The 26,965-nt window shown below is 43.1% G+C and overlaps 1 protein-coding gene and 1 long non-coding RNA gene across 51 annotated transcripts in view; one reads left to right on the forward strand and one right to left on the reverse strand.

Moving 5' to 3' along the window:
• The first annotated feature begins 50 nt into the window (after window positions 1-50).
• LOC111246631 (uncharacterized) overlaps window positions 51-26,965 on the forward strand; it is a 67,389-nt gene continuing 40,474 nt past the window's right edge. For 29 of the 49 annotated variants that reach the window (XR_015325203.1, XR_015325215.1, XR_015325242.1 and 26 more), the window contains exons 1-2: window positions 51-4,862; window positions 5,017-5,376. This is a non-coding gene — a long non-coding RNA (uncharacterized LOC111246631). Of the gene's footprint in view, window positions 4,926-5,016; window positions 5,377-5,679; window positions 5,869-6,668; window positions 6,879-7,084; window positions 7,178-7,360; window positions 10,028-10,431; window positions 12,964-13,520; window positions 16,518-26,965 lie in introns of those variants that run through there. The other 20 variants (XR_015325283.1, XR_015325296.1, XR_015325297.1 and 17 more) reach the window with 20 other exon arrangements.
• Window positions 2,551-25,522, reverse strand: Mid1 (calcium-permeable channel component Mid1). Of its 2 annotated transcripts, XM_022796530.2 has the most exons (6): window positions 21,905-25,522; window positions 13,546-13,652; window positions 12,737-12,954; window positions 11,480-11,662; window positions 10,563-10,682; window positions 2,551-9,737 (listed from the first exon to the last, which is right to left on the reverse strand). In XM_022796530.2, exons 1-6 carry the CDS (start codon window positions 25,454-25,456, stop codon window positions 9,556-9,558), a joined length of 4,362 nt encoding a protein of 1,453 aa, XP_022652265.1. In that variant the 5' UTR covers window positions 25,457-25,522; the 3' UTR covers window positions 2,551-9,555. The 2 variants fall into 2 exon arrangements, 1 of the variants encoding a protein (XP_022652265.1); XR_015325182.1 differs by lacking the exons at window positions 2,551-9,737; window positions 10,563-10,682; window positions 11,480-11,662; window positions 12,737-12,954 and adding an exon at window positions 21,394-21,466 and having other exon boundaries at window positions 13,634-13,652.

Below are 26,965 nucleotides of genomic sequence, written 5' to 3' on the forward strand. Positions count from 1 at the left end.
TATTTATTTATCATTTTTATCATTGCAGCATCGTCATCGTCGTCGTTATCTTTTCCGTTGTCTTCATTCACCTTATATTCAGGTATTGGGTCTGTCTGTTGTGTGTGGTAGTTAATAATAGCAATGACCACAGTAATAACTTTAGTCTTAATAATAGTTATTAATAATAATAATTGTAATATTATTAGTATAAGTTATTAACAGGTCGGCATAACGTGAAACGTAGAAGAGGCGTCGATATCGGCATCGTCTGCCTAACCGCCTCTTTCCCTTTTTCTCTTCCCAGCGCCATATTTGAACCACTGCTATCATATCAGTGGACATATGCACCACTCGGGTTCGGTCTCGAGCGTCATGCTTCGAGTCGCTCCCTTTAATCCATTGACCCTCATCATCGTCATCATCGTCATCATCATCATCATCATCATCATCATCGCCGTCGTCGTCGTCGTCGATTCAACAATTCACATCTTGCTTTGCTTCTTGTCCTTCGGCCTGAATTATTTCCTGCGTTTTGGCCTTTCGTCTTCACTTCATTCATTTCGTGACATGGTTGAAGAATGAGCCGCTGGCCTTATTATGATCTCGCTTAGTTCCTCCGCGAGCGTTGTCAACGTAGTATAGTTACAATTTAACACTCAACTTATTACCGCCTTCGTCAGATTTCAGTAATACTTCCCTTGCTTATCATTAAATTCAGTCAATTATTAATGTCGTTATGTATATATAACATCTTTTCATCGATCACCTTCTGATTACTATTAGTATTTTATATTTATTATATTTTATTTCATAGTTGTTATTGTCACTGTTATTATTATTATTATTATCGTTATGAATCTTCACCTACATCTTCATTAGCGTCGTACTCGCCATAGACAGCGTTTTCATTACTAGTATTATTGTTAATAGTAATATCGTTATTATTATAATTATATTATTTGTTTCTTATTAATCTTGTTTACTCGTTATTATTTTGCTTATTATTAATTGAATTCTAACAGCGTTCGCTTGCTCTGTCTGTCGGTCTGTGTCAGTTTGTCGCTTCGTCATCAATCAACTGCTCGTTCCATTAACCAATCAGTCAATCAGTCAATCACTCTCTGTCAACCAATCAATCACCCAACAATCAAGCAACCCATTAATCAATTAGTTTGTCTTTCTGTTGTTGTGGTGTCCCGCCATCTGCTGTTGTTCTGCATTAGTCCTGACCTTCCTTCAGTAATACAGGGCCCTTGATTATCCTCGTTACCCCATGTCTCATCATTATGAATATCATCAATGTTGCCATTACCGTCGTAGTTGTTTAATGTTACTGCTGCTGCTGCTGCTGCTGCTGCTGCTGCTGTTGTTGTTGTTGTTGTTGTTGTTGTTGTTGTTGTTGTTGTTGTTGTTAAGCGGCGTGGTTACCGCAATGTGCCTGGCATTCATATTGTACCGCGCTACCTGTCGTCTGCTATGATACTATGTCCGTAATAACGATCTATTGTTCTAATAACAATAATCCAACGACAGCGTATCTTGGTGTGCGTCTTTGTATCTGTTTGTGTGTCTGTATTTTGAGTATTGTTGTTGCGGTGTTTGTCGATTCGATAATAATAATAAATCGAAATTGACGCATGGCAAATGGCTGATTAGTGAATGATATTGTTATATTTGCGATTATCAGGCAACTTATTTCCTTTAGCAGGAGTCGCAATCAGCTGACCCCTTGTACACACAGTTTCCAATTAAGCGATGTAACACCGAAGTTGTATACTTGATGCCCTATGTTTCGAAGACTTCGCTTGTCATTTTAGTATTCGTGTCAGGTCGACTTCTCATTTGAAATGCGTATACTAATGTTTCTTTCGCTATAGTTAATTACTCTAGCAAACATTGTCTCATGGCTTTCGCTGGTCTAAACCGTGCTGCGATATAACACGATCCTCCGCATCCTGTGAAGAAGGAGGAGGTTTAGTTACTTTTTCACACCACGAGCCAATTTCATTGAACAAATGTCAAGTCCAGCGACTTTTTTCTTTTTTTTAGAAAAAAATCCAACTAATTTCCGTGTATGTGTGTGTTTTTAACGTACCACGACTTTAATTAATAAAAGATACACCACAAAGGTCTTAAGGTAGCAAGGTCGTTCATTAACTGGATATGAAGATAGCATCGGTTGAAAGTACAGTGAACATAAAAGTGCTATAGGAGTGGTGTGATATAAGTTTTGTCTTTTCAATCCAGCGACGGGCCTGGCTTTCGAACCGGGTCACAGCTCGAAAGCGTGGCGGAAGTCTATATTGTCCTCGACACTTTAAGTAAATCCTAGTTTTCCTCGGGGAAACAAAGCTTTTTCTAAAAGTAGTTCGGGTGCTGAAGCATAATTCAGCTCTTATCAAATAAGTTGTTTAGCTCTTGTTCTATAAGCTACTCAGTGACAGTATGCGTCCTTGATAGGACTCCGCTACCTGAAAATATAGTCACGTAAATATCTTTATAGATCTTTAAAGATCTTATACGTTATACTGGCAAAATTACAAGGACAGAAAGGAAAAGGTCGAAAAATGCAAAAGGTTAAACATGTGATATCCGCTCATTATAGACTAGAGCTGATCCCCTTTATTGTTTGTCTAGCCATGCTCAACTTCCTGTTTAGCCAACATATAAACGCGTGGTTATAAACGTTCCGATGTATACACACGTTCTTGTGAATTTTTAGAGGAATGCCCTGTGTTTGTTCGTATGTTTATTTGTCCATTTTTGTCGGCATCTGTGTAGATTTGCGTGTATGTTACTCTAGATTTCCCAGTATCGGCCTGTTATCGAGCCCGTCTGTTTTTTTTTTCAACCTTGCAATCACGCATGGCAAATGTTAGGCGGTTCCGTGCACATGGAGATAGTTTAGAACGCATGATTACGTGTTTTGTCACTGACAGAGGGAAAGAGCAGTAGTCACATATTAAAATAGTTGCAACCGCTTTTTAGTTGCTGGTCGGAGAAATCACCGTGGATTGGTTTGCCAGCGAGAAACGGCGCAGAACACAAGACCTATAATGGCCTACACGCAAACACGGTTGTGAAGGTTGACGGCTGTGTGTGATTGTATGTCCGTACCTGTGTTCACGTATTATTTTGATATTTTACGTCGATAATTTTGCTGTGTTGTTTTACGTAATATTATTTCTAGTAACAATCAAAATTGGGACGCGAGAGACTAAATGAGAAAGTATGTCCGAGGAAAAATGGTCGCTCAAAAATGTGATTGTGTGCGTTTTTTTCTATGTGTCCTACCTATCCCATTATTGTCACAGTTATGGTGGCAATAGTAGTTGTAGCAGAAGTAATAGCAAGTGGTGATATCATCGATTGCTCTGTCCTGTGGCGATACCGAACGTAGCATGTTATAAATGAATCGATTGCGTCCAATGAAACCAACGATCTCTTCTAAACTTCTTTACCCCCCCCCCCCTGTCTTGTGCTGTATGTGCTTCATCTTGTCCCTCTCCGCCTCCATATATATATATATATATATATATATGTATATATATAGTGCTTTCGGCGATTATTAGTCGGTCTCGTGTTTTTGTCTGCGCTTATTTGTGCTGACCAGTTGCGTATCTGACGTGTGCTTGCTGTTCTTTCACCATCTGGACCCTCCTTCTGTTCATGAAAAAAGTGCATCAAAAGACGTTGCATCTTGAATAACTGCTTTCGAAGCAACTATCGCGCAAAAAAAGTGGTGCTTTATGACAATGAACCTCAAATCAAGATACAAATGGCCAACGAATCGTTAAGTAGGTAACGTGAATTATTAAGTTTCTGTTAATTTTACTCCTTTCATATTTGGGTCGATCTGGTACGATCGCAGTTGCAGATGCGTGTATTTTTCGTCCATAAAAACCTTTATGACATCTCGCCTTAACATCGTCATTATCAATGGGTTTTGATTTGATCAGACTCTAGTAATTATGCTGAATTTGGTCAACTTGGCCGCCACCTTTTTTACGACGCTTATTTTCAACTCTTACACCGTCTAGCACTAGCAGAAAGACCTAAGGGCATTCAATGCCACTATAGCGCCGATTGACGTTTGGATTATCGGCATCATTGACTGCCAATTTGGATGGACAACTAATTGATATATTTTTCTTGTGTCTCATTTGATTAGTCGTGTTATTCACAGCAACAATAACTTTTCGACCTACTTTTTTCGCTTCACGGCCACTCGCCTGCTCTCTCGGCCGTTTTCTCATGCGTTCGCTATTAAAAGTACTCCTTTCATATTATTTGCATATCACGACGGGCGGACCATGAGGAAGATGAGAAGCTTAAAGAAGACTTAAAGACTTCCGTAAAGTGCGATGGTGCCCATTAAGTTCAACAAATGTTTGTCTGTAAAAACACGCTACCGCTGCGCTCTTACGGAGGCGTGTTTGTTTGTACACGTTTTTTTATATCACCTAGTGATTCTGTTTGCTTTGCCGTCCGCTATGTTCGTCTACGCTGCCAACTGCCATATCCGTCTGCTGGTTTGCTTGTTTATTGGAATGTGTGTATGTATTTTCTGTTGTGTAACATTGTCGATATTTACAATTTACCGTTCTGTTCGTTCTCCCTATGCTTTTACGTTCTCTATCCACGCAACGACGCCGCCGGCCTTTTGTCTGCCATGGAGCAGTAAACATCGCACGGTAGCGACGAGATGTGCTTGCTTAGCTGCGTGATGTTGCGTATAAGTATCTGTCCATGTGTGACGGTTTAGGTGATGGTAGTGCTGGATTCAGGTGCCACGTTTGCTATTGGCTGTTGGACTGAACTGCGGTGGCCGACACGCCATATACGTGCTCCGTAAGAAAGCGGAGCAGTGCCTGCCTGAGGTACAAATATGAGGAATTCCGGATATTTTCTACATCGATCATCTAATTACTACTATCCGGACGGTAGATGCATATATATATATATATATATATATATATATATATATATATATATATATATATATATATGTGTGTGTGTGTGTGTTTGGAGTAGATGCATTGTTTTATTAAGTAAATCGTCGTCTCAAGTATGAAGGAAGTGTCGACTTGGCGTTGCTATGAAATAGAGCGGAAATTGACACCTTCGTGCTCATCTCCTTCGTGTATATAGACACGAGCTAGCGCAGACCCTACGTTGAAGGTCATCATATAGATATACTGAATCGACCTGTAATGACTCTCTGCTTATATCTAACATAACCGCGATACGTGCGCTAACAATGATTTGACTAATTAAACACGGTATATGCACTAAAAGAACTTGACATTACACTCCCTTTTCCTGCAAAATGCACTTGTTTGGCGAGTTTAGCACGAGTACTGTTGTCTCCGTCAAGCCAACGATCGGGAGCTGGTAAGTTGGTGAAACAGGCAACAGTGAAAATTGATCTTGTTCAGTTTAAATATAAGGTCCTATGGACCTATTAACACTAATACAATCTATTAATAGGAAATCATTGTAGAAAAAAGATTTCTGAAAGGGATTTGAAAAGAGCTCCAAGTCTGAAAACTTCTACGTGTGGTAAAAACGAGCAAATAGTCATAGCAAATACATGCGATAAGCTGATAGTTAACGAAGTTCGTGGAAGCGTGTCTGAGCGTGAGCATCATAACATTTAAGAGTTAGAGACATGTATATATTGTTGATGTTCCCGTTATGTGTATCTTGCGTGGCGGAATAGTGACCTTGGGCGAGATACGGAGAAGGGATTCGTATGGTGTTTGTCGTTATTGTTCTGTAGTGGGGGGAGGGCAGTTTCTATTAAAGCTCACGGCTATTACCCAGGCACTCAGCACCGGCGGGCCAAAGCAGCACAACTCTGTTGACGATAATAACACCGGCGAAGTACGTACCCCTCATTGATTCGAAACGATTCAGTCAATAATTGGCAGTCTATGTCTCAACAAAGGTTCTGACCTTCCATTGGCTCCTCATCAACAGTGGAACAGTGAAGTTGCAAATTGTTAGTTTAATATTCCGAGGGTTAGCCGGGCCAGATCCAGCTAAATCGGGCAAATCTGTTGGTAAAAATACCCAGCCTTCCCCCCACCGACAATTAACGTTCAGCCAAGTACTGATAGACAAATATGCTTGCCAATTAGAAACCGTAAAAGTAGAACAGGTAACGAGCTTTGTGAGTTGAAGTCACCCACAGTCGTCGATGGCCAAAAATAAGAGACTCGAGAGGACGAATCTCAAGACGAGAGCGTACCGCAAGTTCATCTGATGACATGCGCGAGCCAAATAGAAAGTCTTTGCTTTCTCAGGTCGCACGGTCACATGCATTTCACATCTGTACATGTTAAGCTTTGGATAAAAACATCTCGCTTTTCATCATCTTGATCGGTGCTGCTGGCAATAAATTTCCAATCATACATTATTAGCAGACATAGTTCTGAAATACGAGAAAGTAATGACTTTTTACGTTTTATTCAATCGAACGCCTTTTGTCATTTTTCATTCGGCGGGTTATAACTGGAACGCTAATCTCTAACCAACGACGCTGCAATGCAGAAAGCATCATTATCAGCGCCATATGCCATACCAAGAGCGACATTTCTAAATAACGCGTATTGTGTATACGTATGCAGTTAGAGCTTACGTTAATTTGCTTTTTCTGCTAACTTTTTCGGTTACGTCGGCAGCACGGAAATTCGATGGAGCTTTTGTTCTGCTCTTCCAGGCTCCAGGCTTCGCTATCTGCTTTTGCCAGCCATATGGAAATTAAGGCGATCGTCCTCTATTATCTAATATCATTAATTCGTCTGCATATTAATTTTCGAACCGAAAGACCGACTTAGGTCTCGGCCACTGGGCTCGAGCGGAATCGTTATACCGGGCTCACGTGATGGCAGGTCAGATCACAATTGTTGATGACAGTTCTCTGGGTTTCCGGCTTCTTTTTTTACTAGTTATCATGACGATAAAAGGGCATCGCTCTCGCATAGTAGAGATATATTATTTATATATTTATATAGATTCATGTATATATAATTAGGTAATCAGTTGTGAATGTACGTGTGTGCTGTTGTTTCTGCTTATTGTTAATGTTGTGTATCAGGCCAGTCGCATCGAGATGAGAAAGTTGCAGTCGGACCGACATACTTGCTCATTCACCCGTTGCACGATAATCATTCGTAATTACATCATACAGGTTGTTTGCTGTTACTTTTATATATATAGTTTTCATTATTGTTTATGTTAGTGTTTGCTTCTGGTTTGTTATTTTTTCATTTCCGTCATATACGAAGACTACGACCTATACGTTCATTATTTCCTTTCTAACAGCTCTATTAACAGTATATTAATAATAATACGTTGTCTAATAATTATAAAGTTTCCCAGGTACTTATGAATCTGTAACCATCCGCAACCGTCGTCAGCGCTGCACACCCTCAATATCATGCCGCGAACAGGAAATCGACTCTTCTTGTCATATTAAATTCATGTTGTCCTCCATATCCAAGGTGTATTCAAGCATATCAGTGTAATCATCTTCCCCTTTCTTTATCTTAATTTTCTTGTTATCTCTCCCTATTTCATCACCAACAACATTATCATTATGATAGTTATTTGCACATCTAGCTTGAACTAGTCAAATTTGACTTTAGCAGATCTCAGTTCGTTGTCGTATTTCGTGTCACACTACCATTTATTATTATGTCATTATGCCTATGAGGATTGATTTATTAATGTTATAATTATAGTTGGTAGAAGTACACGCTTTGCTACTCTATTGTTTTTCTCAATAGAACGAATCGAAGGCTTCGAGTCTAGGCGCGCCCGCTGGTTACATTGGGGTTTCCCTCCATCTTTTTAAAAATGCTTAAAGAAATATCAGGATGAAACAGTCTCATCATTATTTACCAGCGTCGCCACCGAGTGGCCTTTAAGTCAATATCGTCTGCTACTGACAACGGAACCATGAAGGAAGAGTAACCAAGCGACTAGCGCCAATGAAAAGTCGCGTTATTTGAGGGCGTGCCGCTTGAGCTGCGTCTATCCATTATCGCGCCACACTCAGAGCATCGTTATCAACATCGTCATCATTTGTGGCCGTAACTTCTTTCGGCTGTCATGAATTTCAGCGTTTGTTCATAGCACATGTCGTCCCCTGGTTGTCAAATCGATCTATTTACCGTATTGGCACTTGTGTTTATCTCAACTATTGTCTCGCGACTGTCATATAGCAAGTGAGAGTTGTCTAATTGTTATTGATAATATTGAGTTAAATTGTCGTTAGATTGTTTCCTGAGGTCCAAATTGTTTGTTTTTTGTTGCGTCGGGATAGAATATGCAAACTGGGACTACCAGTGCGTTCTCTGTTCCTAAAAGTTTGCTTTTTTGCCGCCGAAACAAGAGACAGTGTAATTTTGTTTTCGTCGTCCTTGTCGCCACTACGAAAGAACAGTTGATGATGTTAGCTAGAGGGACTTCCAGAGCTAGGTCTATAAATGATGATTGGCTGAGGAAAGTGTCGATGTTCATTGATGTTGTTTAGGCATAGATCACAATTCTTAACGTGTTGATTTGATGCAAGAAAGGTGGGCTAAAGCTTCCGGCGTTTATTGTTGTTCTCACTGTTCTTGTTGTTGTTGATGTTGTTTGGGATGAAATTTTGCTGTTTGAATTTTTCTTAGCCGGAACGCTTCCATACCAGCCTCTGGTTAGAATTAGAAGCGTCGGATAATTTGGATCAACAAGATGCGTGGGCGAAGTGGGCGACGCGTTTTCAGGTTCGTCGTAGCACCGGACTAGGGCGTCTTGTGTCCAATCCCAATATCGTTTGCATCGGTAAAACCACGTGCTGTTTGTCACTGTTCGATCATCATTCGGGTGGTAAATGTCAAACGCTGGACGAGTGTGTCCGTGTCTGCTCGCATCGACGCCTAGGCATTTTCGCCCTGTAACGTCGTTCGTAACGGCGTATCGCGAAGTTCGGCCGTTTATCGCCGCCGCCACCGTTATCGATGCCGTCACCCGATGATTTCATTGTTATATATGCTTTACTATCTGCCGTTCAACTCGTCTGTTTGTCTTTGTTGCTTCTGGTTTGTCCTCGCTTTGTAATAGAAGAATTTAGCCGCTGTAGGGTTAACGGCAATCAGGCGTTGGCAGTAGAGAGGGATCATCGAGGCAGGTTTGTTTTAGTCTGTGTTGATGGTTCTAGAAACTCTTTGCATGGCATAGAAAAATCGGCTGATTGGCTAGCTAGCGATTAGCAAAACACCGGAGGTTACCGCGTCTCTGGTGGCCGAGGGGCGTTCAGGGTACATGGGCGCGTGCAACACGGTCTACACCATTATTAACGACGACAGGACTGATCCTCTTGCCCTGTAACACAAGCGCATTCCTGCGGCGGCACGATACGCCTATATGCCAACGACGTGGGTAGAAGATGAGGCAGCGCCCTCGAATGAGCGGCCCCCGCGAGAGGCGCTCGGACGGCGTGCGCAGGCGACGGGCCCCCATGCAGACTGTTGACTAACTGACAAACAGTACCCTGTGTTCTCGTGGATGTTCGGACGGTCGCTATGTTGCTGCTGTGTGAAAGCAGCGTTGTTGTAAACTTACACTACTGATTAAACAGGCAATACTGACGACAGTGCAGAAGGCAACGAGGAGGCTGCGCCCCGACCAGGGAGCTTGTTTTGACAAGAAGCCGTATAAAATGACACACAGCGCGCCGAAGATCTTCATGCCCTTTGAGGAACCTGTACACAGAATAAGTAGACGATGTTAGAAGGTAGGAAATGTCGAATGTGAAACTGTGTACGAAAAGGAAATCAGCTGTTTACTATTGTGCCAGCTATTTATGTTCTATTGTGCCAGCTATTTATGTTGGCGGCGGGGTGATATGTCTGCTGTGTGACATCGTTCACCGAAGATAGGTCACTTTGAATGGGACTATTTCTGGCATTCATTTGGGGAGAGTGTAGTAAATACACGTCACTTACGCGCGAGCACAGGATTCGTTCAGCTGTGACTGTAATAAGGCATATAGGTAGGCATTTTATCACAACGACTTTTCATAAAGTCGTTGTAAATAAAATTCCATAATTTTATTTAAAAGTTTCGAAAATATCCATTAAATTTTGATTGAACATGTAATCACAACATAATCAAGCATAGCCAGAATTTGTGGCGTTAACATTATCATTAAGTAGTTTCCGAACGCGCCCGATTTTTTTTCTGATTCTCTCGGAATCACCCGTTTTTAAGTATGATATCCAAGATTTGCCCCCGTTAGGATCCAAATTGGAGCTGATCTTGCTGATTTTATTTAGGGTTTCTCCAATAGACCTATGAAACAACATGGCAACCATACAAGCAGCTATTAACCTTGATAATACGTTACTTTCATTAATCTTGTATTTTTACTTGATTCCTTATTTCCTGGTTCTCAAGATCCGGTAGGAATTTTTGCTAACGCTGAGAGTTCAGCCAACGTGTCGAGATGCTTGTTAGCTATGGTTACCATGTTAACACCCTCAACGAGATGCACATGAGCCACTCAGACGATGCCACCCCCAACCAACCTCGAGTTGTACTCGCCGCTGAAGAAGCGGGCTGGCTTCGCCGGTTGTCTGCTCCAACCCTTTCGATGGAAGGGTCCTCGACAAGCCAGTCGATTGCTGGACAAGCTTGATGATCACGCTCTGCAAAGCGTAAATGAAAGGAATTTTTAGCTTTAGGTTTTATTATTGTATCTTAGGTGTATATGATCATGGGTATTGTTTGATATTGTCAAGACTAATATTCCTATAATTACGCAACCGGCAACATTGGATTTTGTATTACGAATCGGTGCGTTGAAAAGTCGGTGTGCTTCGCTTGTCGCTTATGATGTGTTATAAATCTTATCGGAATTCAGTTGTGCTCCTTTTTTCTTTGACTTTTAAGATATTACTAAATGTGGAAATAGAGCGAACCAATGTTCGATGACCTGTAGCCCATCTTTTTAAATATCTTTAAGAATTCTTTAGTCTACTTTTCCCTTCGCTGTATGCCACTCGAATTCGACAGGTTTTCTCGATGATAAAGTATTTCAAACGCTAAATTAACATCAATCGACTTAATTGACCGTGACTAGCCTGATCAGGTTTGATGAAGTTTTGGCAGTATGAGCTTCTCTTACATTAAATATATTCATCTAATACAAATCGTTCGCGTTTTAATTTGTATAGTTTATCTACATCTACTCAAACTTGCAAATCTCCAATAATACTTTTGTCAGTAGTTTACGGTTTTCTTTTCCGATTTTCATTGACCTATCACAGGCAAACCTTGGTTGAGGGAAATCTGTTATGAGTTCATCACAATCAATCAAAGACCTGTGTCGTCCACCTCTCACTGTACGAAGCAGTGGCTGGTTATTCAGTTGGGCTAGGAGACATATCAGGCCTTTAACTGATGTGTGAGCAAACAACGCGATAGATACTTGAACTTTACTTACCTGTGGTTGAGTTTTCCCCCTCACCAGACTCGGTATTGGTGTCCAGCACGACGCCGTTTAGCGAAAGCGACGCAGACGTCGTTTCTAGGTCCAGGGTTCCCACTGGAGTGTTGTCGCCCCGATCTTTGCCGCTTCGGCTAACAGCCGTTTGGTATGCTTTACTTGACACTTGACTACCTTCATCTGCATAGACAAAAAAGGTTTCACTTCGACATTATTTTATAGTTAGAAGAGAAACGACTCACAGATAAGTTTGTTCAGTATGATCGTCGCCATTTCAACACTGACAGCAAAAAGATCAAGCATTTTTTGATAAAGTCGCTCGTGCTGTTGGTAAGATGATATTAGAAAATAACTTCACGGTGTTTCGATAATGGCTTTACAGTGTTTACTACTGCACTTCAGCTGGATGATAAGTGCCGTTATTTGCAAGCTATGTTCTGCGTAAATTCAAAACATCATAATCTAAAATATAGATAAAATACTAGCGATCGCGCAAATGCGACACTAGATTTCAATCGAATCGAAGTGGTCACTAAATCTAACACACGTAATGAACGTATTGTGCTATTCTCGCGACTTTCGATTTCTCTATAAACTTTGCGGGGTAACAAGGCATCACTGTAGCTCTTGTGCTTCACTTTTATAGTATGGTAGAGGGAAGCTTGTTCCACATATACACATGAGATATATGGTAAGCTTCGAAAAATCTCTAGTCATTCTATCTGGTTGTTCCCAGAAAATATTTGTCTTAGTGAAGAAAGGTTTACAGCTTTATATAAGACTCGTACCTTTTGGCACGGTCTTATCTTCGTATTTCGTCACGATAGTATTATGTTTGGAGATTCTTTTTGTTTAACTGCCCTCTTAGCCAATATGCTGTTTTCTACAGCGTGGTGTATGACGTGTAGTCTTCTTCTTGAAGACGTCCTTGTTTTAGGTGATTTTTACCGGAGGAGTTGACAACTTGTTTAGATATCTAAGGACTGCATACTGATTAAATCTGCTTGCTAACTTCTCTGCTATTGTTACTTTAATATTCTACTATCACCTTAAACCTAAACAAATCCGTTTAATATTGCTTTTAATGAATAATAACGTATTAAAGTGATAACCTTTTTTTGGACGTTGTATTCAAATGTTAATTTACTCACTAATCGTTCACGAGACATGTAGAAAAGCTCTGAAGATTTTATAAGCTTGAATTGTGGACATGTGGCACATGAGACAGTTATTTAAAAAAATACAAATATTTACCTTTGTTTGTTGGATTCGTGAAGGTAAGCAGGTCTGTGTTAATTACTTTTTCGGGTAGCCTGGCCTTAGGGTTTTCTTTGAGCCAGCAGGCCAGATAGCACCTTCCGTCTGAAGCATAGGGCGAGTACTCTTCGGGCTCAGGTATGTTTGGATCGATGCAATAGAACAATGGTTCTCCGGCATATGCCTCACCCTGAATTGGATGGAAGTGCGGACACCTAAAACATGTTGGTAACAAAGACATACAGAAGACATTATTTAGCTTCTCTCTAGTACAGACATTATTGAGCTTTCAAGCGAACCATTGTTCTTCGCTTTCAATAAAAAGTATATAATACCTAACTTGTATGAGAAATTAGATGTTAGCTGTGAAATCTTGTGGGAAGTAGAAGGCTCGAATAACGCATCAAGACTTCCTACATGATTTTGCCGTTGTACATTCTCACAGAGATGCACTGACACACTTAAGCAATGAAGCCAAAATTATTCACCGTTTCTTAAATTCAATATTATATGTAGCTTTTACAGAATAGTTCCATATTCTAGCACAAAGTGTTCCCTCTAAAGAGCGAACGTGAATCATCCCTGGAGTATCAACTAGCATATTGCACAAGACCGCTTTTCTTTATTAGATGAAATTAAGGGTCCGAAAGTGCACCAGCGTTCGCTTTGTGCTTAGCACTGGCGTTATAGATGCAGAGTTTAATTTATTAATGACGAATTTTTTTATTATGCTAGTATTTGAGTCAAATTGCAATACTCGAAGTTATTATTTCTTTTTCAGCTTGCCTTAGTATTGTGTAACTTACCGTTCCTCAACGTCGGTGCAGAGACTTCTACAAGGTTTCCAAAGCTCCCCCGTAACCGGGTGGAAGATGGGCAATTGCATCGCACACGTCCACTCGCGATACGAGTCCTGGAATGGAACAAGGACTAAAGTCAACTTGACATACAGATGTGTCAGTCCCGTATTCGTGTAGCGATAACGAGTGCGTGTATTAATCAGAGGGATTCAAAGTTAATGTAGTGTAGGTGTCGAAATAGGGTGTAGGCTCGTTTTATTCCGTGCCGAAAAGAGCCGGCCATCTGAAGCAATGCTATAGCTAGAAAATGACTAAAACAGAACGGAATATAAAACTCAAAACATTTAGATGTTTGAGTCGCAGGGTTTAGTTGTCAATTCTTCAAAAAAAAGTCAATTCTTTTGTTATAAAACAAAAGAATTGACTTTTTTTTTTGGTCAAGTCTTCTTAATCTGGAGTGACTCACAACTTCCTACTGTGGCGTTCCTTTAAACATCACTATGGAAGCCGTAAGATCAGAGCGTATCCGGCCTCGTAACTACGCAACTTCCATATGTGTCCCTTCGGCTTTATAGTATAATTAGTGGAACACAACCGTAGTGATATATAGTGGTACTAGTGATACAAATAATTCAGGTTTTTTCAAAATAGGAACTTTACTTTTTCTGGTAATATTCATGAAGAATTTCATACGGTCATCAGATAGAGCACAACATAAAAACACAAGACATTAAATCTTAATATCAGGTTCATACAGTCTCTTCAGATCGATATTTTTTTTGTTTTTCGAAACGATTCTTCTCAATACTGCACACGCGCCTGTGTAGACCTGATTGTTGTACTGTTATTTACTGTGCAGTGAAATGAGTGAATATCTTTGGTTTTCCATTTAGTACCGCCGCTGAACGTTGCTTCAGATATTTGGCTCCCATCACGAATTGGCACCGCGGATGAACATTAAGCACGCCTGTTCTCTGAGACCCTTGAATAACCAGAGATCTTAGTAGCTAGAGCGTATGTAATATCCTAGAAAAGCCCTCACCACAAAATCTAATAAAACAGTTTAGTAGTCATCAATAAAATTGGGTAATGCTAGCTTAAATATCTGAGGCATGGTCATGAAGCTAATCCCGAATTTGACGCGTGAAACGTTGGCACAACTTATACCAAAAAGCGTGTCTTTTCGCATATATCATTGCCGGCTTCGAAAAGCTTTCCTAGAATCAAATAGCATGACTCAATTTAGCAATTTCCACGTGTGAACATGTAGGTACGAAAACCTTTTTAATGCTGACGAGAGCAGCGAACGGCCGCCAGTGGCCCTTTGGTCGTGTACAGGTTCTTGCGATCAGCGAAAGCTTCCGGCTAACGCTGGATGATACAAAGACTGAATTGGCGCTGGGATAATAAGCTTGCATCGCTTGCTGTACAAATTCCGATGCGTTCATAATTTTATTGACAACAAAAAAATCAGTCTCATTATGTTTTATCCGAGGCCACAGGCAGATGTTTAAGTTTAACGGGCTTGAATGATGGAGGCCTTTTAGGACCGGAGTCGTTGAGTCGTGGTCGAAGCCGCTGCCACCACTGTCCTATCTGTAGCTGCAACGGCGTCGTCGGATAACAAACCGAGATAAGCCGAGTGGGGAGCGGACCATATTGGCAACTCAAGCAAAGCTCAAGTGGACAATTACCCTGCCGGTGAATCCTTAGTATCTTGTTAGAGTTACTCGCCTCGTCAGGCCCGACAAGCCAAGGCCGTGTAAGGCCGAGCAAGCAGAAGCACGAACTAAAGCTCTTCTTTCTACCTCTGCCTCTCTTTCTACCTTCGTCTCTTCCATATGTGAACGACTGGTAGCAGAAATATCAAGGTGCGATGCTACACTTCTCGTCATCGAGTACTGAAAGGGACCGCACGTTACATAGACGTCAGCATCATCCATGCGACGGTGTTGTGTGCGGCCTTGCCATCAATAACAACAATAGCATAAGTGTATGGAATTGACTGATGTTTCATAGTTTACATACAATTTAGTCAGCAGCTTCTACTCTATTTAGGCGAATAAGAGATCGTATGGCTTATGAAATTGCGCGTAATCTCTTCGCCAAGCACGTGACAGTCGTCATCAGAGTCATAAAGTGTGATATGGTGGCCAAGGAACTTTCTTGAGCTTAGACTTCGTCGGTTGTTTGGACCGGGTTAGAATCACATGATTCTAGTAGCTTGCAACGAGAATAGGAAAGCTGCAAGGTAACATGTGTAAACGGGCTATCGATGTATGCGGGGGCTGTCAACGACAGTATGATAAAGTTTGCCTCTCCCCATGAGCTCTGTGACGTGCCATAGTACTTGAACCCTAAACAGAAAAATTCTGCCACCAAATAATATTTTCTGTTGGGTTGCAAGATAAACAATTATGATGCAGATCTTAATTAATGCAGATCTCTTCTGCACGAGGATTTTTTGGCGACAGTTGATTGGACTGGGCTAACATCAAGTAAAATTTCCACAAGTCATGAGCATACGAAACAGATGCCGATGGAAATTATTGACAAGCAACAACGTTGTCAAAGGGCTAATTCTATGGATTCTATTTTTCAGAGTCTTCAATATCTATGGAACGCCTGTTAACGTGAATTTCTCATTGTTGAGATACATCTTAGTTATGATACCCACAAGATTCGTCTGATGCGTATAAGCTTCCACAATTGTACCAAACTAAAGACCTTCAAGGCAATCATAATTACCAGCAATGGATTCACGTTACATCATGATTTCTCTATTTGTAATAGTCTACTGCAAGCCTTAATAATTGTAAAAGCCTTAAACATTTTGTCTGTTTTCCGTTCCTAATTAACAGGCCACTAAAACTGGGCATCTCTAAAGAAAAGCTAGAAAAAAATCCCAGTGAAACACCCAACTCTATAGAAGGTCTTTTAAATAAAACAGGAAAAGCCATCTAAATTGTGCTGCCCAACCGCGAGTCAGACTTCTGCTGATTTTCCGAGTATTCCATGCCAACTATACTGTGCTACTAGCGAAGCCATAGCAAAGACTATGGTTGGCCAAAAGACCCACGGTTCGAACCAAACTAACTAAAAGCGCGAATCGTGGTGCTCGAAACGATGACATGTATCAACATTACTATGGGCAGACGACTACCAGTTGCAGGTTTGTCCGAACTCATTGTAACACTTCATATCATAAGGGGCAGGGGCCGTAGCTAAGAGAAGCTAGACAGATATAGGGAGGAGTAGAATAAATAACTGCGGTGAATCAAGGGTCGTTTACCAATGGTAGAAGAACCGTGGTTGACGACCTGTGGCTGTCGGCGAAGCTTTTTCGAGTTCTAAGGAAATCTCGACGTGGATACCATTCTCAATGTGTGTATCCGGTTTACTGACGCCACAAGACCTCCTAATAGACAATTCTTATAGTACTGTAGGCAGTAGTACGTGGTTGGGTTGCTTTGTCCTTATAAGAAGCCTGAAGATTAATTCCATCTCGCTGGTGGTCCATGCCGAAGTTGATTAGCGGCTTCAACAATGGTCTACAAAGATAATTTTACATCGATTATAACATTTTTTTTTTTTCAATATTCACTTAGCCGGTTTTTCCCCAGTTGGTATTAAATCATAGCGTTTTAGCCCTGGACGTCTTCAACTATTGCATCTTCAATTATTACATTGTTGATAAAACAAACTCGATAAACGGAGCTCCGATATCGTAAACGTTTCATAATCGACGGTTCCTCCTAGTCGAGCTCCATAGTCTACCATATTTGCTATCGTTCCAAATTCATCACGCAACCTCGAGAAGCCATCGCAGCTAGCTGTTTAAACGTCCTTCAGCTGGCAAACAAAAGGAGCCTGCTACGACTTAGTACCGTCGCGGATGGATGCATTTCTCAGCTTCGCCTAATTACTGTTTGCCTACGGACATTCTGTGGCTTAGTAACGGAAAACGGCAATACTGACCGAACGTTCCGAGTTATCATCATATCAGCACTATCGTAATAAATGCACAGTAATATAAGCTATCACCGCAGTTAGCTAGACCGTCCCAAAAAATGACCCCTAGCTCTCTCTTGTTTCTTTCGCTTATCGCAGACGGTCCCACACAGATAAATAGATGGACAGCTCTTTTTATTAACAACAGCGAAAAAGTAGCGGTAGACGACAGCAAATGGGAACCTTGTCCATTTGCTAATACACCACAGAAAGTGTACGGAAAGAAACAAAACAATCCCTAAACTAGTGGAAATCATAAAGAACAAACGAATCTATCAGGGAAACAATATTTACACCCGGAGATGAACCGTAGGCCGTGCTTGTTGTGTGTAACAGCAAAAGCAATTTGACTTGTGACTGTAGTCGTATGAATTGCAAATGGTGGTCATTAGTAGGGTGACGATAGGAATCCGATGTCAAACGACCCTGCGGCGGTCTCCTCATGTAAGCCAGTAGTACCAAGTGTATTCTTACTCAGCTGGACGCGGGCTACAGGCCGAATCAGGATAAAAGGGGTCGGCATAGATATTCATTGAGACAGGGTACAAGGGTTCGAGAGACTCCCCACTGGTTACGTTTTAGCGTTCAATGCTAGTACTACTACTGCTGCTGCTACTGCTGCAACGAAGTGATCACGGGTACGCTGGCGTTCTCACTCGGAAACCGAGTGCTGGGGTAAGTAAAAGAAAAGTCTCGATCTACACTGATCATCCCCGATGTTTGTTAGCTTGATCCGGATGCAGAGCAAACCGACGACCCTTGCATTCACGTTACGCTATACATCGATATAGAGACACCGATGCCGATCCACGCAAGAATCCGCTTTACAGACGGAAAACTCGGGAAACTTGTAGGTACGACCACGAAGAGTGGAATAACAACAAATGAAACTATGAAATATGATTCACTCTATGTTTGAGTGAGCGTTGATAGCCACAGGTGAAGCGAAGATTAGAAAAATAGCGAACAACGCCTATATGCAAACGGATGCGAGTGGGTCGGTTTTAGCGTATATACATCTACGAAGGAATCTGTAGGATATGCCGAACTTTTTCGGCTGAGTATGTGAATGCAAAAGCATCTGTAAGGGGTAAGTTCTATTGTCGGATCATCTATATCGGCCCGTGATTCAGTGGTTGTTTTGTGAAGCTCTTTAGATTTGGGCCTGTGAGTTTCCCAAACGAATGCTTTGGGTTCATTCAAGGATAGTTTTCTTTGAATCGTGGGAACCGAAGGATCCGGAAGGGAACCGGGATCGAAAGGCAGAGGGACAAGTCTTCACCTGTAAGATGTAACAAGAATAAGATGCGGAGTATTGCTGTAATGACTATATTATGCACACAAGGCAACGATGACAAAAGCTTGTATCAATTTATAGAATAACGCTTGTAGAATACGAGCAGAGCAATCACGAGTTCGGCACGTGCAGTAATTAGACGAAGCCGGAACAAAAACTAAACTACTTTTTTACATCAATGACAACTGTCTTTAACACGAACGCTGACATTGGATGCACATTGGAATTGTGTACGCTGAAACAACTGACGCTCACTGCTAATATAAACATTTACATTTGTATAAAAGATTATTGTACACTGTGATGAAAGTGGCTGATTTACATTAATGAACCGACTGCACGGTGTTACAGTGTATAATTCTTACCGCAAAAAAAACGCAACTAGCTCATCTGTTCAGCCCGAGCCCAAGTTTTGAAGTGGAACTCGTTACGGCTGTTCTCTGCGTAACAATTAGTCCGTTACAGGTGCACTTGTCGCTTACTACTTGCGCCAGCAAATCCAGTTCGTTGACTATAAAGAAAATGCCATATGCGATTGTATTCTACGTTGGCTTGTCCCATAGCACTGTTTCAACGATTTAATCGTATCACTTGAGTGTACAAAACTCCGTAAGTCAGCTAATTCATTGTCCCCAACCAAGGCTTAAGGATACGAGGTTCAAAATTTACCAGGCTCGAGTCCCATGACACTATCAAATGAACTGGCGGCAAAATCTCGTTTGAATAATGCATCAGCCTTGAACTTTTTAAAAGAAAAGGTATTTAACTATCATGTTCTAGTTATCCTGTGATACTATGGTAATTAGTTCGTGTTCATGCTACCGTTGACCCGTTTTAACTTGATGAATGTCATATGAGTATTTATAGGTGATCCTTCGACAAAGTGTTTTCCATTAATACGCCAGTAAAACCCTGTAAAAAGTATAGGCTTTAAGAGCTTTTTCCTACATATTCCTTTTCTCAAATCTTAACCAGTGCGCGTACTTATTTCTCTTTCGATAAGTGTCAAAACTCCTTAGCAGCACAATGAGAAAGCTGTTTATGGCCCGGCGCAGGCCAAATTTGAGTAGGCTGCAACGAGTATCATGATATACACGCTCGTCTATGAAAAAGTATTGACCGTTCTTCTGTCTAGACGACTTGAAAGTATCATATCTCAGGTACTATACGTCGAGTTCCGTTGATGTTGGTGTCATTTGAGAGTTGAGTTTTGTCGGAAGCAGATGCCCTACTGTAGAAGTGCGTTCATTCAGACTCTCATTCAGAAGGTAGAGGTCCTAGAGGATATGAAGCCCCTAAAAAAATTATTTTCGACAAAAACTTTAAAATTTGATTACGATGAAGGTACGAACGCTGTTCAGACTCTTTATGGGTCATGAGAAGAAAGGCGCTAATCTAATCCTGTCGCTTTCGACCTCAAAATCTCGATGTCAAAGATGCAGCTTATAGTAAGCCAACGAAAAAGAAATACTGAATCTATTGCGTAATAATAATAATATAATCTGTTGCGTAAATTGGACAGTATCGACGCATAAGTAGCTACGACATCACTAAGGAACAAGACATTTATCACTGAACAGTTTTAAACCCAGATGAAAGTTGGCTACGTAAACAGAAGTTCATTGTTTCGGCGCTACACGAATTGATGCAAAAGAATCTGCTTGATCGTATTTCTATCTACAATGAATCCTACAAGGACGTAACTAAATTAAGCCATTTGCAAAGCGGTCGACCATGGATAATGAAATATAGATTGAATATAATAATAGCACGCCGATATAAAAGAAAATCTCTATAATTTGTGGCAAAGCCCACACCGATGCCAAAAAAATGGTACAATATATTCATTTGAAAGGAATCATTGATTCTGAATTCGGGTCACCTAGCAAATTGTGTTAATCTAAAGGTTAATAAATAGATGCGAAAACTGCTTGCTAAAATTTTTACCTACAAACAATCAAAAATATTTCGACTACCTAATACATATATATATAGGTGATTATTTTCTAAAATACATGTACAATTTTGTGCCTTCTGTCTCCCCGACTCTGAAGTCTAATTAAGATAGTGCTGAATGTAATTATATTTTTTCTATCTTAGTTCATAGCTCATACGTGCTATAATCAGGCTGACAAAAAGTACGAACGGCCGCTCGAACAGCACTTTCTGTATAGTGCTATTGATAAGCATGTACAGAGCGGCCTCAACACTTTAATTTCCAGTATCTAATAGAGCAGCATTATTCATTTTTCTGATCTCTTTGGACTAATGAGATCACTCAGAGGAAAGGAGATACTAATGTCCGAGTCAACCTTTCAAAGACAGTCGGTAAGCGGAGAACAAAGTTCCTGTCTAGATTTCTAAAATGCAACAGATGCCGATTCAAAAAGAAACTTGACAAAAAAAGTTGCTTCACAATTAAAGAACAGAATGTCTGCTGAACAGTTTGCTATTACGCTAGCGGGCTAGGCGTCGGCTAGGGTCGAGTAAGCAGAGGAAGTAGAGCTAAGTGTCTCGCGCGCTGAGGTGACGAAAGACCCTCTTACGTCTCATCGCAGGTACCCCCGGGAATATGGTTATCTTGGTGGGAAGACCGGGTTTGAAGCGGTGATCCTGTTACTGTAGATCGGGGAGAAGCAACGGCAACAGACAAAACATATAGTCGCTTTGCGATTTCGTATGTATCTACATGTTACTAATCCATGTTCCCTAGGAGTGTGCACTTGCTCTGTGTGTTGACAAAGGACTGATTGTTTCGGTTCCGATTTCGACCATTAGACATAATCCTATATCACCTTCTATTTATTGTCATTATAGTGCCATGTAAGACCTATTATCTGCGTGTCACGTTCTTCTATTGCGCTACTACCCCGCTATGAGCACAGCCATCGCTTTTGGTACTGGCACTGTTATTAGTCTATTGTATGTATGTATGTATGCATATAAGACATATCCAGAGTGCAGTAAAGGCCTGTCAACAGTTCGCATTTTTTTTACTGTTACATTTTACTATCTGTTGCTATTTAAATGGACACTGAGTGACAATCGGCGGCTCACCTGACAATGCCTGCAGCTCCAGCGCACTGAGTACCTTAGATTACAATCAAACCTATCAAAGAGTTTCTCCATCTGGCATACGGTTTCACAGGCTTTCCGATCCTCATTCCACAATCGGTCCCACATTTTACTGCGTTCCTCGAGGGAGGCGTTACAAAATCTTTTCCGATCCAGCAGCATATCAGGTGAGATATGCTCACAGATCCGGAGACGTGGCACGCGATTGCCACCATTAGCGCTATCCGTCGACGTCGGTTCGTCCATCAACAGAAGTGACTCATGCTCTTTGTCCTCTTTAGCTGCGACCACAGATTTGATCTTCGAGCGGGCCAGACTCGTCAACGCAGCGCTTCCAACGTCTAACGGCTTCTCGACGCCGCTGATCTTCGGTCTGCTTTCACTGGCGCTGCCGTTTCGATTTTTTCTCTTACTATTATTATTGTTAGGGTCGCCATGATCGTCTTGGGATGCTCCCCCCAAACTTTCGAGACCCGTCTGCGACGCCGGTGGAAGTGGCGGGTCCGCCTCTACTCCTGGCACATGTCTACGATTCCTGATCTCCCCTGTTTCGACAGCGTCTCTCGATGCACCGCTGTTAGATTGCATCGTCCGTGGGGCCATTTCCGCCGACAAACTCGGTTGACCACTCTCTTCGTCAGCTGAGAATGGAACAGGTACAGCCACCGGAATGCTTCTTCCGGTGGAATCATGGCCTGTTGGCAGTATCCGAGCGTCGTGGTCTATGTCAGGATCGTGGTCTCGTTCATGATCGCGATTATGCTCATTTTCCTGATCATTAGTTTCCCGTAGGCGGGGCGGTTTCCTCGTGAGCTCTTTAAACTCTTTGAACTGGGCTTTCTTGCCAGGTGGCCCTAGTCGGTCGCCAGACAAATTCGCCCGGGACTTACCATTTTTTGGAAGCATCACGGTGCCACCAGGTATCTGCGGATAGGCAGGCTGACCTCGTGCGCCTCCCGGCGTCGCGGCATCAGATCGGATCCTCTGCGCGATCAGAGCAGACGGCGTTGGCGTTGGCTGCATTCGCGGCTGGGGTTGGGGCCGTGAGCAGAACTCCTCGAACGTCGGCATTTCGGGAGTCTCATAGTTGCATGTTTCCGGACATCGGAACTTCGCCTGTTGTTGTTGTTGTTGCTGCTGTTGCTGCGGCTGCTGCTGCATGTCGATGTCGAATCCCTGACACGGCTTAGGTACAAGTAAGACAAGAAGATACAAAAGGCAGTATACAACCGCGTGTTGGAGTCGGAACGCTCGGAGCGTCCCCCGGGCCGCGGCAACCCGTCCATGTGACGTACACTCTTTGTAACGAGGAGGCTTTTGGCCGTTACACAAGTGTGAATTTGTTGGTAGCGTCAATGATGATGCTCTTGCAGTTGTTGTTACTGTTGTCGACGTTGATTTCTCTGATGAGGATGACTTTCGTATTATTGTTGCTGTTGGTAATTTACCGTCGCAGGATGATTCTTTTGTTGTTGTTGTGCTCGTCACCTCCTTTCTTAGTGATATTAAAGCTGGTGGCAGGGCCGGACACGTCGATGAAGGCGGCGGCAAAGACGGAAGCATCAACGACGGAAATGTTGATTTTGCCGGCGTACGCTTGTCGAACAAATACCTACACTGAACATTCGTTGCTCGACAAACATTTGACGAACTATTGGATGACGAAATGCTCGAACTGTTGTCTAAGCTGAACGACTGCGTTTGGCCGCTTGCTGATCGTCGCGACAAAAGCGTGCTATCGATAGGCAGCGCATCACCAGTCGCCTCAACGCTGTTGTTAACATTAACGTGATTGCTGGCTGACGACGCTTTTGTTAATGTTGTTAGTACGACATGAGTTTTTAAATACGGAAAAAAGACGTCGTGACTGACAGCTAAAGCAGAAGACAGCAAGTGACTAACAGGTTGTCGTTCCTTATCATTACCGATGCATTGCTGCTGCTGCCGCTGCTGATTTCGGTGTATCGGGTTTTCCTGCCGCTTTCGCTGGTTTCGTTGGCAAATTTTTGCTGATCGAAAATATGGCCACTGACCTGCTTCGTCATGCTGTTGCTGTCGTCTTCTGAGGCGTACATTTGAAGAAATCGCTACGTAGTATTGGAGTAACGCTGGTATTCCTTTTAACATTGACGAAGATACTGACGCGTGCATTGTCGAATGATTTCGACGATAATAGCAATAATAGTAGTTGTAGTTGTAACAGAAACTCTTTTGGGAACACGCGGCCGACACTGGAACTTCGATCACGGTCGTTGTTTGATACTTTTTGCTGCTCCAGCTGTTGTTGCTGTTTAGCCTTTGAATTTGTTGGTGTTTCGATCCCCGCTCGGTCTCTGACTTTGATGGCGGTGATGGACCCGGCCACGGACTCGGTCGGGAGACCCACGACAGTCTGCGAGCCCACGAGACACGCGCGGTTGCGCTCGGAAAATATCGATGGTTTGCTGAACTTGGTCGAACGAAGCGACGTCGGGACGGTGACGACATTGGTGGCGCCGGCGCTGCTTTCTTTTGTCGTGATTTTGCACATTTCTGTCGTACTTTTGCTATGCTTATGACAATGATAGGTTCGATTTGTTTCGGAACACTGATAGGTGTTTGAGGTCGGATAAGCATTCGCGAGTCTTGACAGTTCCGCAGAGTCCACAAATGCCGTAGCATGAGTAGCTCTTGCACCGTTTCGTCCGTTAGATGATTTTTCGGGTGACAATCGACGCAATTGAAGTGCTCGTTGAGTATTTTCTTTTGACAACCCAGGTCGTGCCTGTCCTTCGTCGAAACACAGACTCCACGCAGGCTCGGGTAGCGGCTCGACGGCATTTGATGATGGAACCATGTAGGCCGTCCAGGTCGAATACTGTGTTGACGATAGTGTCCATGCCGGTGGCATGTGTCGCGACGATCGACCGATTGATATTTTTCGATGTCTGCCGCCATTGTCACTTGCTGCATCAACAGAGATTCTTCGCCATGGTCGTGATTGCTCGTCACTGCTTCCACTTCTGGCCATAATAGCGCGCCGTCGTGATTCGCGATCCGAGAAAAAGTTGTGGTATTCTCCGGGACCGTTTCCGGTACTTTCGATCCCGGGTTTATTTTCGAGTTCGTCCACGTTTTTCTTTTTATCTGCTTCCTCGTTGTCACGTTTCTCTTCATCCACCATTTCCGCCTCCAATTCACTGGCTGTACCGTTTTGTCGTCGTTCGCTACCTGTATCAACTTCGTTTGCCACCCTCGCGTTAAGGGGCTGCTCCCCTTTCGTGGAGGGGCGCAAATTCCTGATCCCGTACGCCATGTGGTGGCGCCAACACTGGCAGACTTGACGCATTCGACATTCGCGTGTTCGCTCCTCACGTTCGAGCTGACCAAACTGACGGTACCGTTGGCTACGTTGACCACTGTGGCGCTGCAAGCCGCTGCCTTCTTCTCTTCGTCGTTTCCGTCTTCTCGTTTCTGTTTGTTTTTCCGCTGACTGCTGACTCTGGCGGCGACAACAACAACAGCTCTCTGTTGTATTTTGTTGATGCTGCTCATATTGAGCGACGGGGCGGTATATGGAAAACAGGAGGGGTATCCGATATAGTGTCGGGCTACCCCACATTGTCGAACCGCTTGAAGAGCGAGCGCGTCAGGCCTAAGGCTCGATAAATGTGGCTGAAGAGGCAGCGGGAGCGGCGACGGTGTTGACGGCGATCGTGTGGCAGCACTGAAATAGGATGCTCTTGGACAGTCGCGTGTATTGCTGCGGGCCACCTGAATCGTGCACGGGAACTGTAGCTGGCGCTGCTGCTGCTGCTGCGTGGCTGCTGTCTTTGTTGTTGTCGTTATTGGCGACGACGAGACTAGCGACAATTTTATCAGTGGCGGCTTCTCGCTGGTGACGTTGGTAGCAGTGGTGAAGTTGTCGGTCGTGGCAAGCGCTGTGGGCCAGTACTGTAGGCCCAACGAGCGCTCGAAGGCGGCCTGCACGGCGCTGGCCTCCAGTGCGCGCCTTAACCGCCATCGCCGATGTGACCGCGTCGGCCTATTCGGCCGCTCCCGACGACCGCCCACTATCAGCGGGCGCTCGCGGTTTGCCCGCTTTCCCGCTGTCGTTGCCGCATCCACTCGGTCACTGTGCGACGCGTAGCGTTACCCCTTTGCGCCGTCCGTCTCCCAGCCGCGCGGCCACAGACGTTTCGAATTCCGAAAATAGAGCCAGTGGTTACTGTTAATTGGGCTGAGACCGCTGCTCGTGCTGTTGCTGGTGACGCTAATGGTAATGGCTGCGACGAGCTTACTGAAGTCGCCACCGCCAACGAAGTCAACTCGTGGTCGAATCAGAATCAGTCATCAGATAAGAATCTCTCTGAGAATTAGCCACCTGTCATTTACTAGGTATCCTTTAAATAAATAAGGATCAGCTAAATCATCCGGACCGTGTGGATCCCTTCAAGCCGTACTGATTATCGGTGTCGAACGACGGTTTACGCGAAGCGGTGAACTGGGAGCCGCGGGCCAAACAGCAACAGCAGTGAGAAAAGCGACCAATTCCAAAGGCTATAAGATCCCGAACACTATAAGCATCACGGCGACCAGCACAACTAGAGCGCCCAATCATCAATCGAATTTCTACTCTTATTATAAATAATATCACGAATAGGATAATTCTCTGTGGCGCCTGTTTCTCTTTCCTATAGTCGTGAACATTCAATGCCCTTTTCGTTGATCCAGCAAAAATTATGCCCCATATATGTTAGCCAGTTGATCAGGTGGGCATTATTCAGCGCTAAGCAGTCGTCAGTGGTCGAGGGACACTCGATGTCCGGGTAGCACTTGGCCACGATTTTTCATTCAGCACTCTCGGTATTCCTATCCTGTCCTAGCCGGCTCGTTTTGTTATTAGCTTAGAGCTGGCTTCTGTTCCGTACGTTCTTCCGTTCAGTTGGTTTCGTCGTATCAACCATTTGGCCCTGCTTTGTACCTCTGAGCGCCCTGGGCCCTGCGCGGCCTCCTGGCCGCCTCGGCTACACGACGACCAGACCCAATGCAGCACTATCAGTG

The sequence above is a fragment of the Varroa destructor genome, unplaced genomic scaffold, assembly GCF_002443255.2.
Source record: "Varroa destructor unplaced genomic scaffold, Vdes_3.0 BEIS01000001.1, whole genome shotgun sequence".
Taxonomy (NCBI): Eukaryota; Metazoa; Arthropoda; class Arachnida; order Mesostigmata; family Varroidae; genus Varroa; species Varroa destructor.